The following is a 14,282-nucleotide window of genomic DNA, read 5'->3' as shown; positions in this document are numbered from 1 at the left end:
ATCTCATCTAAAATTATTATTATGTCTTACATTCAGGATTTATTTAATGGTTTGCTCATGGTACCACTTAAATACTTCCTCAATATAATTTGATTCTTGCAAAGTAAATATTGAGTCTAGAAGGTTGATGCAGATCAAAATTTTTGCAAAAGATATATTAGTTGACATTTTGTCCTTACATATTATGACAGGTTCTTATTGTTAGATTGTCTGCCATTAGAAATGGTAAATGTTATCATTTGGTTAAGGCAGTATCTACTAGGTCCTTTCATTAAACTTAAGTTTTCTCTTTGTAGTTACCTAGTAATGTGTGGAGTGGCATTTTGGCTTGTGGATTGACTCTGTCTCCCAACAGTCTTTTAACTATGCTTGCTTCTATTTATTAACTATTTCATTTGCTATAGCAAAATGATGATTTTTTTAAGTTCTTTCATTTCTTGGCATTTATTAGTTGGCACTATTTGTAACTAAGGGATTTCCTCTATGAACAGAGGATGAGTACATGTTCTTCAGAAAGACTGGGTAAGGAAATACATACATATATGTATGTGTGTATATACATACGTGTGTGTGTATGTGTGTGTATGTATGCAGTTCTTTCTGTTTAACAGGTGTGGCAATAAGTAATTAGTGTGTAATAATTATAATTAGGCAAGTGAGTTTTTTAATTTTTGGAGTATCACTATAGTTTTTTTGGGTTTTATTCCATTTGTCTTTCAGTCGTTGTTTTTTCTTTATTGTTGTTTTTGAGATATATATATATATATATATATAAAATTTCATATTTAACCAGTGATAATCAATCAGAACTGTCTTTTGTGTTCTGATATTGTTATCGCTGTTGACCGGTGACGAGTTCTTGCTCCCTGATGTTGAAGAATAACACCAAAGAAGCACGCCTAGGCAAGGTCAGAGTAGAGATTAGAAATTTATTAAAGGACAGAAGAAAAGACTTCTCCCGGAGGAAGAAGGGGACCCAGAAGGTGGAATCCTTGGAAGTACAGTTGTCTCCCCTTTTTATAGTTCTTTCAGTGATGGAATGTAGGTTGGAAGGCCCGAGGGGTGGGACACAGGTGGGCCAAAGAAGTAGTCTGAGCAGGAAGGACTTCATTATCACTTCCTTGTGATGGGCTATCTTCAAATCTGCTGGGGGCTATTCATTAATACTTCTTCCAGGTGGACTTTGGCCTAGGGCCTTTTTGGGACTTCACTAACATTCCATGAATTGTCCTGTGTTTCCCTGAGTCATTCTCAGCATGGCCTCCATTTTAGATTTCACTCGGTATTAGACCCGATTTACCTAACTACACTGACTACCTAACTTTAAATCTGGCTTCAATATCACCTTTGAACACTTTCTCTCCAGTACAAAATGAATATTTGTATCTTATTGTCTTGAATCTTAACATCTCAGGGCCCATTCCCAAGATATCTCATTATTTATATGTAAATATTTCAGCAGGGCTTTGACTTGACTTTTGTTCTGTATTTGTGTCTTTTCTGGTGCACTGAAAGACTTAGTTCTAAATAACATTAACACATTCATTTTATCCTGCAATTTACATGAAATTGTATCAAAATTGCATTACCAGTTTTCTAAAAATAAAATGAATAAATGAAGTTTAAGATATCATTGGAACACATCCCTCCAAGGTTTAAAATAAATACTATGTTTAAAAGTTACTTGAAACAGTTCTTTACTGTACCTAAGTTATCCATTTACTATACAATTTGTTTCACTTCAGTTTCAGTTTTATAGGTTTTTCTTTGTTTTTAATTTTAGAGGATATGAAATCTATATGTGATTCAAAAGTCCTAACTTTGTAAAAAGGTATACTCAGAAAAGGCTCCTTTCCATTTTCTTTATTTATCCCTGCTTTCTGTTTCTTATTTATTCTACCAGTGTTTCGTTTTTGCAAAAAATTAAGCAAACTCACATTAACACAAGTTCTCTCTCTCTCTCTCTCTCTCTCTCTGTCACACACACACACACACACACACGTACGTACATCCTCTATTTCTCATCTCTATAAGTAGAAGCATGTTATGTGCTATTCTCTATTTTTTTACTCAATAACATATCGTGGAGATCACTCCATTTTGTATTGTGTTAGTAAGGGGTTTCCAGAGAAAAGAAGCCATACAGAGAGAGGAAGGGAGGGTCAGAGAGAGAGAGAGAGAGTATGTGTGCACGGGTGTGCATGCACATTAAGAGATTCATTATAAAGAATTGGCTCATATAATTGTGGAATTTCTCAAGTCCCAAGATATGCAGGGTTTGGATGTGAGGTGTTCCCCCAAAAGCTCCTTTGTTAATGCAGGAACATTCATAGATAATATGATTGGATTGTGAGAGCTATGACCTAATCAGTCTATCCTAGTTTGAATGGATGAACCAGGTGGTAACTGTAGTAAGGTGAGGTACAGCTGGAGGAGATGGGTCACTAAGGGCTTTCCCTGGAAAGGTGTATCTTTCCCTATGCTCTTCCTTCCTGACCTCACCATGAGCTGAGCAGCTTTCCTCCACTGGTCCTTCCCCCCTGTGATGTGCTATCTCTTCTTCAGCCTAGAGCAAATGGGCTGAGACCTCTGAAATCATGAGTCCCAAGTAAAATTTTACTCCCTAAGTTGTTCTTATTTGGTGTTTTGGTCACAATGACACAAATGCTGATTAAAACACAGGGTAAGACAGCAAGGTATTGGTCCATAAGAACTAATAGTGGAATACCTGTCTGTCCAAAGACCCTCAGGACCCAGGAAGAGCCAATGTTTCTGCTTAAGCTTAAAGTCAGGAAAAAACTGATATATGTTTGAAGGCAGTCAGGCATGAGAAATTCTCTGTTTATTCAAGGAAGGGTTACCCTTTTTATTTTCTTCAGATCATTGACGTATTTTATGAGGGCCACTCACATTTGGGAAGGGTAATCTACTTTGTTCATTCTACTAGTTTAAACTACTGTCCAAAAAAGTCCTTAAAGAAACCCACAGAATAATGTTGAATCAATTATCTGGACATGCAGAGTCTAGATCCAGTTGACACCCAGAATTAACCATCACAGGAATATGGATTTCTTCCTGTTTTCATGAGTTTTTAACAAGCTTTTGCTGTTACAATTAATGCTGCAATGAATAACTTTATATTTGTCCATTTCAGATTTTTGGCATTGTATTGTTTTAGATTCCTGGGGTCGAAAAATACAGGCATATGTGATTTTGTTGTATATTGACAGATTTTCCTCCATAGACGTTATTATTTTGCAATCCCACTAACAAAAGAATGTGAATGTCTATATGTTATTCAATGTTTGAATTTTTGTCAGTGTGATAGTAGATGGGAGTTGGTATCTCTATGAGGGTCTATTTTACTTTTCTCTCATAAATGAGATTGAGTACCTTTTCATATATTTAGAAATCATTTATTCACATTTTTTTCCCTGTGATTTAGGTGATCATATATTTTACAACAGAAAAACTGTTGTTGGGGGTTCTTTTTTGATTTTTATAGCTTTTTATATAACTTATAGAATGTGCCCTTTACCTTTGATTTTGTTTGTCTTTTCCATGCAGGTTTTTCTTTTACCATGCAGAAGGTTTCTGCTTTTAGATAGTCAGTGTTTTTAGATTTTTATCATCTTGGAAAGGATTTATACATTACACATATAACCATATGATCATTACACATCATGTACATATATTAAAATGTCATATTGTACCCCATAAATATGTATAATTAGTGTCAAATAAAAATATACTTATAAAAAGAAAACCTTTCTTGGTTTCCAGAATATAGGAATTCCTTTTTGTTACTCATATTTTCTTCTAGTACTTTCGATCTTCCCTCCCGTTATATATTCTGATGAGCTATTGTTTGTGTATATGTGTGTATGGATGGTTTTGGTTATTTTTGTATTTTTTACATTGTACTATTTTAATGAATTCTGTTGCTGTTTGTGTTACTTTATGATTGGTTTTCTTGAGTTACCTCTAATTATTCATTTTATCTGTAAATACATAGATTTTTATTTCTTCCTTTCCAATTAATTTGACTAAATCTTCTTATCTTGTCTGTCTTATAAATTACTTTATGCATTTCACAAAAGTATGTAAGTTACTAACTTTTGGCTAATATTTAAGGGACCTTTCTTGTCCAGAATATGGTACCCCAGGATTTTTGTTTTGTTTTGTTTTCTCTTTTAAATAGACTTTATTTTTGAGAGCAGTGGGTTCACAATAAAACTGAACACCAGGTACAGAGTTCCCATATATAACTAACCCCAAGCACACCCTCTCCTACTTTCATCACTCTCACCAGAGTGGTATGTTTGTTATAATTCCTCAACGAACATTGACACATTATTTTCATCGAATACGCATGATTTACATTAGGTTCACTCTAGGTATTGTATGTTCTGTGAATTTTGAATAATGTTTAATAATATGTATCTACAATTATAGTTTCATACAGAGTATTTTTTTGCCTTAAAAAAATTCTCTATGCATTCTCCTTTCCCCAGAAACCCCTGACTTTTCACTATCTTCATAGATTTCCTTTTCCAAAATGTTACATAGCTGAAATCCTACAATAAGTAGCCTTTTGAGATTGATTTCTTTCATCTAATAATATGCATTTGAAGTTCCTTCATGTCTTTTCATGGCGCATTTGGTTTTAGCCCTGTATTCCATTGCCTGTATGTACCACTATTTATTTATGCTACCACTCATAGAAGGATGTCTATTATGTCTATTATTATGAATAAAGATATGGTAGACATCTGTATGTGATTTTGTATAGATGTAAGTTTGCAACTCCTTTAGATAGACACCAAGAACCATAATTGCTGGATAGTATGGTAAGATTGTTTAGCTTTTTAAAGAAACTGTTAAGCCAGGCTCAGGGGCACATGCCTATAATCTTAGTGATTTGAGAGGCTGAGGCTGGAGGTTCACAAGTTCAGTCAGCTTCAGCAACTTAGGCCCTAAGCAACTCGGTGAGACCCTGTTTCCAAATAAAATATAAAAAAGGGCTGGAAATGTTGATCATTGGTTGAACACCCCTATGTTCAACCCCCAGTACCAAAAAACAAAAAAAAGGAAAAAGAAAAAACTGAAGCTGCACAACTGTCTTTCAAAGTGACTGCACAGTTTTACATTCCCACTAGTAATGAATGAGCATTTCTGTTGTTATGATTTCTAACACATTTGATGCTTTCAGTATTCTGTACTTTAACCCTTCTAATAGATATATAATGACATCTCACTATCATTTTGATTTGCCTTTTCTAGTGGCATATGGTGTTGAATACTTTTTATATGCTCATTTTAATCTGCATATCTTCTTTGGTGAGGTGTCTTTTTATGTCTTTTGTCCACTTAGGGGAATGTTTGTTTTCTTGTTTAGTTTTATGAGTCCTTGGTATATTTTGGGGAAAGAGTCCTAATCATATCATTTGTAGAGTGAAAATATTTAATTCTAATGAATTCTATCTTATCAGTTTTTTTCTTCATCAAATTATATCTTTGGTCTTAAATCTAAAAAGTTATCATTATGCCCAAGGCCATCTAGATTTTTTCCTGTGCTATTTTCTAGAAGTTTATAGTTTTGCATTTTTATTTTTAGGTCTATAATCCATTTTGAGTTAATTTTGTGAAAGATACAAGGTCTGTGTCTAGATTTCTTTTTTTTCATGTGGATGTCCAGTTGTTCCAGCCAAACTTGTTTAAAAGATTGTCTTTTTCCCTCCATTGTATTGCGTTTGTTGAAATTCAGTTGACTGTAGTTTTAGTGAATCTTTTTTCAAGCTCTCTATTTCTGTTCCATTACTCTGTTTACCTCTTCTTTCATTGCTACTATATTGTCTGATTGCTGTAGCTTTATTGTAAGTCTTGAAGTTGATGTTGTTAATCTTCCAATTTGGTCATCTTCTTCAATATTGTGTTGGCTATTCTAGGTCTTTTTCCTCTTCATATTTGGTGGCTAATTCTATGTGTTATGGAATATTATTCACAACTTGACCAGCTCATGAGGTCCCCAGATATCTGGCTAGATGCTATTGCAGAGTGTGTCTACAAGCATGTTTATGGCAAGATTAACATTTGAATTGTATAAACCAAGTAAGATAGACTATGCTTCCCCATATGAATAGCTAATATCCCTTCTATTGAACCAACACATGGAAGGGAAATTTCCATGCACCTTCCTTTCTCCTCCTGTCTAGCCTGATTACTGGAGCTGAGACATGAGTGTTCTGCCCTCACACTGGAACCTGGCACCATTGGCATACCTTTAGACTTGGAGTGGACTTGTACATTTGGATTTCCACAGGGATTACAGTACCTGCTGGGTTCTCCACCTTACAGACACAGGTCATGGGACATAATAAATCAAGCAATTAATTATAATACTTTTTCTAGATATCTGTATGTATCTGGGTCTCTGAATAGATAGATATTGAGAGACAGTGTGTATGAGAGATCTGTCAGTATCTTCTGTGAGTTTTTTTTCTCTAGAGAACTCTGATGAATATGAATACATTATATAAACTATAGAAACAGTTTGTATTCACAAAATAAATTGCTGGAATTCTGGTTGGGATTGTTTTAAATCTATAGAATACCAAATTAATAACTTTAGATACTTTCACTATTGTATTGTTTACAGTACTGGAGTTTCTGTAGATATACAGGTATGGGTTTGGGTATCTTACTTTGTTTTGATTTAATATTTTTATAGTTGTAGGTGGACCTTGATTTTATTTGTTTATTATATGTGGTGCTGAGAATTGAACCTAGTGTCTCACAAATGCTAGCCACTAAGTTACAACCCCAGCCCCCCTTACTTTATTTTTAATTCTCAAAATTTATTTGCTATGAATGGAAATTCAGAGCCATAGTGTCTTCTTTTGATCTTACATATTCTGTACACATATATCTCAGGAGTATCCTGTAGTTGCTTCATTCTTTTCCTTTATCATCATGCCTCCAGAGATAAGTGCCCTTTTTCCAAGGTGACCCCCTACCTAACACTGTTCTGTCAAGACTCTCACCTTTGCTAACAGTCCTTCCTGTCTACTTTCCAGGTCCTTTTCTTTCAACTTCCAGTAGCAGATGTTCTGATTCAGTAGGGCCCAAATCTTGCCTTATGCTTTTCCCATTTAGATTTGGATTTTCTCTTGGTGGTGAGGCTTAGTTTGTGTTATGTGATTTTGCCACTTTTATCATACTTTACTGTCTTATACAGTCTTTACCTGACTCACTATAATTTTTGTGGCTCAATAACTTGAATATCTGCAATTTTATGTAGTTCTACCTGACGGAAAGGTAAGCACACTTTTTAATCTCGTGTTTCATGTCTTAATGAAATGCATAATTTTAATATCAATTCCAAGTTGATGAAAAGTTTTTGCTTTTCTCCATCAGTTTTATTTTCTTCATTGTTATGTGATTATTTGTCTTCTTCACAAGTTGAGCTTTTTTTTTTTTTTTTTTTTTTTTGGTGCTGGGATTTAATCCAGTGCCTTGCACATCCTAGGCAAGTGCTTTATTAATGAGCTACATCCCCAGACCTTTATTTATTTATTTATTTGTTTGTTTGTTTATTTATTTGAGACAGTGTCCCCCCTAAGTTGCCCAGGCTGACCACTAACTTGAGATCCCCCTGTCTCAGCCTTCTGAGTAGCTGGGATTATAAGTGTACACCACCCTGCCTACTTGAATCTAAGCTTCTTGAGGGTAGTCATCTTCAATTTTTGTCATCACAATTTGTTTTGTTATCAGCTATGTCCTCCACATTATAGGAACTTAATAAATACTAGGATAATGATGGATTTCAACTCCTATATATAATATAGTGAACACTAAATCTACATAGGATAAATTAAAGAAGTCTTACATCTTACATAATAAGAACTAAGTAAAACTGAAGTTGAACTAATGGCATCCTGTATGAGAGAAATGAATATTTTCCTCTTAAATCATAGTTCTGCTTGTTATATACAGTTGTAAATGACTTTTTTCTTTAATTCTTTTCTTACAATGTGTTTCTGTAGTTTTACCAAGCAGTGTTTGTGGAGAAAATTAGTCTAGCTTTTTTTTTAAGTATGAAATAATAATAATAGTATTAATAATGATAATAAATGATAATGTGGTTAATTTTAAGAATCTGAAAAGAAAGAAAATTAGTTCAGATTCCATCCTCCTTTAAGTAGTTTTGGTTAGTGAATCAGTTAATATTTTCCACTATGTATCTCTTGTCGGTAAAGCTAGTTCTCATTGGTCATTTTCCCTTTGTTTCTTGGCTTTAATGGCTAATAAATATTTGAGTTGATTCTGTGGTATTTTTCTTGTCCCATTACATGTCTATGTATGGTGTCTTACTGTACTTACCCTATAATGAGATTTAAGTACATAATAAATATTAAGAAAGTTATTTATAAGTCTGTGCTAATTCTATGTTTCTGATTCAGGATAACAATGTGACAGAGACTTATCTGGGCTGAAATGATACACCCTGAAAAATCTATTTTAACTGTGTAAGAATTGGAACAAACAGGAATGGTTTTCTGAAGGAGAGGAATAATTTCAAAGTGTTACTTAAAAACACTGTTATGTTCAGACTTCTATTCTGTTTGAACTTATACCTTTGTTGCATGTGTACTGTTATGACATGTATTAGGTTTTTATCAAGAGTTCCTTATTCATAACTCCCTCCCCAGAGTAGGCATAAAAAATAGGATTTCTTTTCCCTGAGGAAAGTCATGGAAACTGATCTTCCCCTGCTTTTCTTTATTGAAGTTGGGCATAAAGAAATTTTCTACCCTACTTGTCTGATAGGAGGTTATAAGACCATCCTCATTTCAGAAGGGTCCTGCCCTGTGCTCTGGAGGGGAAAATGATGCACAGAGAAGCCAAGAATAATTCAGGCCTTGCTGGGTTTCCATACCTAGACCAGTAGCATTAGATCATACCCTTTTTGTCCAGTCACATTTCAGTGTTGTTGTGCATGCTTCAGTCATACCTATGCAAGGAACTCTCCATAAAAACCCGAAAAGACAGGTTTTGAGGGCTTTCAGATAGCTGAAAACATGGAGGTTTATGGAAGATGGCATGTCTGGAGAAGTTATGGAATCTCCTTGCCCTTTCTTATATACATTACCCTATGCAGAATTGCTTGCTTGTCAGTTGTCTGGTAAAGAGAAATCCCCACACTTGTTGAGGTTACAGAAATCTTTTGTAGTGTTATGGTATGAGAATGCAGTAATACCGGTTTGGTTTTTCTAACATAGTATGATGCCATTTCTACCTGATCTAGTTGTTATGCCCTTTCTTAAAGCAAATAAAAAGAAAAATGATCTCTTAATATGTTAACCTGACTTTGTTATGCTAAACTAAAAGAAACTTTAAAAAAAATATATCTATTACCAATAAAGCTAGCTCCAAATTAACTCTCTGCCTATTATTTCTGGGTGTTGTCACTGAATAGTTATCTAAACTTTGCTGGAGGGACTTGTGTTTTAGTTAAAATTAATTAAACCATACACAGGTATATCTATACCCCTGAAGAACATTTTTTGTTTTTGTTTATTAAAGATAATCTATGATCATTCCATGTTACATAACTATTTTAACAATTTAAAAGTGCTACAAATTGCTCAAACTTGCTTTTGTCTAACATTTAAAAATAGAACTCTTTAATTTGGGAGTTTTCTCTAGGGATTGATGGACTTTTGTCCATTTCATTTTAATCATATCCATAATTTTAAAATACAACTTTATTTTGACTTATAGTGTATGCAGAGAATATTTCCAAAATGGTGGGAAAAAAAAAGCACTGGAGAAAGATGAAAAAAGAGCTGTACACGCCACTAAGACCACTCCAGCCTTAAACACACATGAATCTTCTAAACTTGAAGGTCATTTAACCAACCTCAGCTTTACAAACCCTGAATTTATAACTGAGTAAGTATACTTTTTCTACTTCAATTAACATTATCCTAGGTAGCTGTTAGTGAAAAATAGTATAGTTTATACCAAATAGAGGGCACTTCACTTGCTCCTGTGGTAATATGTTAGTCTGAGAAATAAAAATTAATAATATTATTAGGTATTAGGTAGCTAGCATATACTTTAAGAAATATCTGGAAAATTAGTGGTTCAGTAATGTATGTTGTCCTTGCTAAAAATGAGAAAAAAATAGTCTATTAAATGTTATAATAAATGATTCTTAAAATACAAAGAATCAAAATAGGAAAATTTGGTGAAAACCATTGAATTTAATATAACTGTCCACTAAGAAATTATAAATAAGTGAAAAGAATGAAATATTTTTAATAGTACCATTCTTTGATTATGATTTGAAAATCTGCCAACTAATAATATATCACCATATATATAAGTACAAACTTTGTAAGTACACGAGTATTATAATCCAATTGATAATTAATAGTATAAAAATTATTTATGTATCTTAGTGCAAGAATGGATTTATGATATCAAGTAATATTTTATGAATTGTCTGCGAATGCTAAACTTAAATAATTCTGTAAATATTCTTGATAGATGCTGAAAACTAACAATGAAAGTAAAATTACAGTCCTAAATAATTCCCAAACTGCAAATACCACATAGCATTACCTTTGGTTACTTTGATTTTATACCATGTTCAAAATCTCTACTTAAAAGTAATTCTACTTAAAAATGAATTAACATTTTTGAGTAGTTCAGTAGGAATAAATTTCCCTATTTTATTTTAATCATATTCATAATTTTAAAATATAACTTTATTTTGCTTATGTGTATGTAGAGACTATTTCCAAATGATGGAAAGAAAAAATCATTTGAATGGTTCAGTAGAAAAAGACAAAGCAACTTTACCTTTATACAAAATTACTGTAAAGCTTATAAAATGTAACAATTTAACATCTCATATCTTAAGTGTTATGGACATTCTTAACATATGTTTAAAATGTTGACTAATATAAGAAAGCAGATAGTTATACTTCTTCAAAACAGATTAATATGGAAAGTATGAGTTCTAGAATATCTGTGATTCTTTTCTATAGTCTATTTCATTATTGAGAATCTCTTATTGATACAGTCACTGTCATCATATTTTCCTTTCAATCTTAAACATGGTTTTATCCCTTTTATTTATTTGGGTTTATTTGTTTTGTTATTGTTTTGAGGTAGGGTGTTTCTGTGTTCCCATGCTGGCATCAGACTCCTGGGCACAAGCAATCCTCCTGCCTCAGCCTCTAGAGTAGCTGAACTACAGACATGGGCCCAGCTGAACATTGTTATTATCACTGCCTTGAAGTTCTTGTCTGCTAAATCCAACATTTGGACTAACTCAGAGTAAACTTATATTTACCTCTCTTTCCTGAGTTTAGACCACACTTTTATGATTTTAGTTATATGTCTCATAATTTTTTTGTTGAAAACTGGACATTGTTGATAATATAGCATAAAAACTCTCATTTTGGATTTTCCCCCAAGGTGGGATAGAGGTTTTTTAGTAAATAGCCTGGACTTAATCTATGGAATTGGATCCCTTTATAGTTAGTATATGCTGATTTATATCAGTCCTTTTTAAAAAATAAAAATAAATTAGTTTCTTTAGTCCAATTTCCTTTGGTTTGCACCTGGATCTGCATAGGTTATGGTCAAACAATGAGGAGTGGTTGTGCTCAAATACCTCTGGCAAGGTTTCTGTTCTCTGCCAGAACATGAACATTTATTAGGGAGTACATTTAAAATTCAAGCAGTTTTCAACTCTGCCTTACCTTTTACTTCTGCCAGACCTGTTTGGGTCTCTCCTACATATATACATAGCCCTTTTTTTTTTTGTCAGTCATGACATAAGGCTATGTGGAGACCTTATCTAGTCTGACTATGTCTATTTCATTTCTAGTATCCTTCTGTTTAGTTTCTGATTGTTTCTTCACTCTCCATCTCAGCACCAATCAAGACTAGCATAGTTGATTTTCTTTATTTATTTCCACCAAATTTGTTTTACTGATATTGCTTCATGTAGGTTTTTTCTTTTTTATTTAACTCCTGCAAACGCCACCCAGGAGGCCTTCTCTCAGGACACACCACACACCAACCGGAAATCCCTCCTCTGGCACTTCCCCAACCAAAGCGAACTCTCCAGGATTCCCCAACTCCAAAGTATCACAAGAACTCCAAAGTAGAGAACTCCAAAGTAGTCGGACAGCAGGGGTCTAATATACAATTGAATACACAGCTTAACATAACCATCATCATCTCAATGGCTCCCTGGTGTCTCATTCTGACTTGGCTGTGGCTCTCAGCAAAAAACCTAGGGATAGAAGGAACATATCTCAATATTGTAGAGCTATATATGACAAACCCAAGGCTAAGTGGAGAAAAACTGAAAGCATTACATCTAAAAACCAGAACAAAAAAGAAAGAGATGCTCTTTCACCACTTCTATTCAACATAGTCCTTGAAACTCTAGCCAGAGCAATTACGCAAAAGAAAGAAATTAAAGTGATAGGAGTAGGAAAAGAAGAGCTCAAACTATCCCTATTTGCTGATGATTCTATATTTAGAAAACCTAAAAAACTTCAACAAGAAAACTTTTAGAATTCATAAGTGAATTCAGCAAAGTAGCAGGCTATAAAATTAATACCCATAAATCAATTTCGTTCCTATATACCAAAGATGAATCAGCTGAAAGAGAAATTAGGAAAACTCTCCCATTCACAATACCCTCACCAAAATTAAATAAAATGCTTGGGAATCAATGTAACAATAGAGATGGTAAACCTTAGAAGATGGAATGATCTCCCATGTTCTTCGATAAACAGAATTAATATTATCAAAATGACCATATTATCAGAAGCACTATACAGATTTAATGCAATTCCTATTAAAATTCCAGTGTCATTTTTCATAGAAATAGAAAAGGAAGTCATGGAATTTATTTGGAAAAATAAGAGGCCCAAAATAGCTAAAGCAATAATCCTTAGTGAGAAAAGCAAAGCAGTAGGCATCACAATATCAGACCTTAAATTATACTATAGAGCTATAGTAACAAAAACGGCATGGTATTGGCTCCATGTCGGTTTTTATACCCTTTGCTCCATCAATTTAGTCCCATCCAGCAGGAAAGCTGCTGTTTAACCCAGCCAGCTCTGACTAGGAAGAATTTTCATACCAACTGAGCCAGGGATGGGGATGATAAGAGCAGCTCCAGGCAAGGATACCACAGATCCCCCACTCTTCTTAACCTACATTCAGCTGGTTTTCATAAACATTCTTTTTTCAACTTACTTAGCCTTTGTTTGAGCTGCAGAATTGTTTTGATCAATTTTTCTAGTTTCCTGTTTTTTAAAAAAATATATTTTAGTTGTAGTTGGACACAATATCTTTATTTATTTTTATGTGGTGCTGGGGATCGAACCCAGAGCCCCACATGTGCTAGGCAAGCACTCCACCGCTGAGCCACAACCCCAGCCCCTCATGGTTGCTTTTTAAAGAGTGAATTTGCCAACTTTTTCGTCAATCTTTTTCTCTGCTTCCATTTAAAAGGAGTAAACTTACATTGGTTTTAGGTATTTAAAGAAAAATCCCGAAGTATGACTGTCATAGGTCAGGATTTACTTCATATTAAAACTAAGCATTAAAATAACTTAACCTACAATGACTAGATTTACATTTTTTCATTCTAAAAACTATACTTACTATATCATGTGGCACCAACATGTAGATGTAGACTCCTCCTTCCTGTTTTTTCCACCATTCTTGAGGTCTGTATTCTACTTATATGGAACTATTTTCTCTCTTCCTTGAGTGGAACATGCTTGTCACTTTCTGTCAATTGCAAATGCCGTATATCCTCTCCAGATAAACTACTGCTGTGTGTGTGTGTGTGTGTTTATGTTTTGTGTTACTGAGGATTGAACCCAGCAATGCTTACTACTGAACTACATCCTCAGACCTTTTTATTTTTTTATTTTCACACAGGGTCTTTCTAAGTTGCTTAGGGTCTCACTAAGTTGCTGAACCTAGCATTGAACTTTCTGTCCCTCTGCAAGCCTCCAAAATTGCTGGGATTACAGGCTTGCATTACCATGCCTGGCTATTAGACTATAATTGAAGCATCTTCTCCTTACCAGCTTTCCCTGAACTTTCCCTTTACAACCAACATTGAGCTTTTCTTATACCTCTATTGCTGTACTCATTTGCTATTGTATGTATGTTTTTCTCACAAATAAAACAGATGTTTGAAAATTTTGTATATAGAAATTATAGATATAGAA

General features: G+C 33.9%; 1 protein-coding gene across 2 annotated transcripts in view; it reads left to right on the top strand.

The window, feature by feature from the left end:
* The window catches only part of Samtor (S-adenosylmethionine sensor upstream of mTORC1), an 84,577-nt gene that overhangs the window by 20,312 nt on the left and 49,983 nt on the right, over window positions 1–14,282 (top strand). For both annotated transcript variants that reach the window (XM_026380903.2, XM_026380904.2), the window contains exon 3: window positions 9,784–9,954. In XM_026380903.2, the coding sequence (XP_026236688.2) occupies window positions 9,784–9,954 (171 nt within the window). The remainder of the gene's footprint in view (window positions 1–9,783; window positions 9,955–14,282) is intronic.

Source organism: Urocitellus parryii, chromosome 3 (genome assembly GCF_045843805.1).
Source record: "Urocitellus parryii isolate mUroPar1 chromosome 3, mUroPar1.hap1, whole genome shotgun sequence".
In the NCBI taxonomy this organism is placed as follows: Eukaryota; Metazoa; Chordata; class Mammalia; order Rodentia; family Sciuridae; genus Urocitellus; species Urocitellus parryii.
The sequence above is the reverse complement of the archived record's forward strand: the minus strand, read 5'-3'. Positions and strand labels throughout refer to the sequence as shown.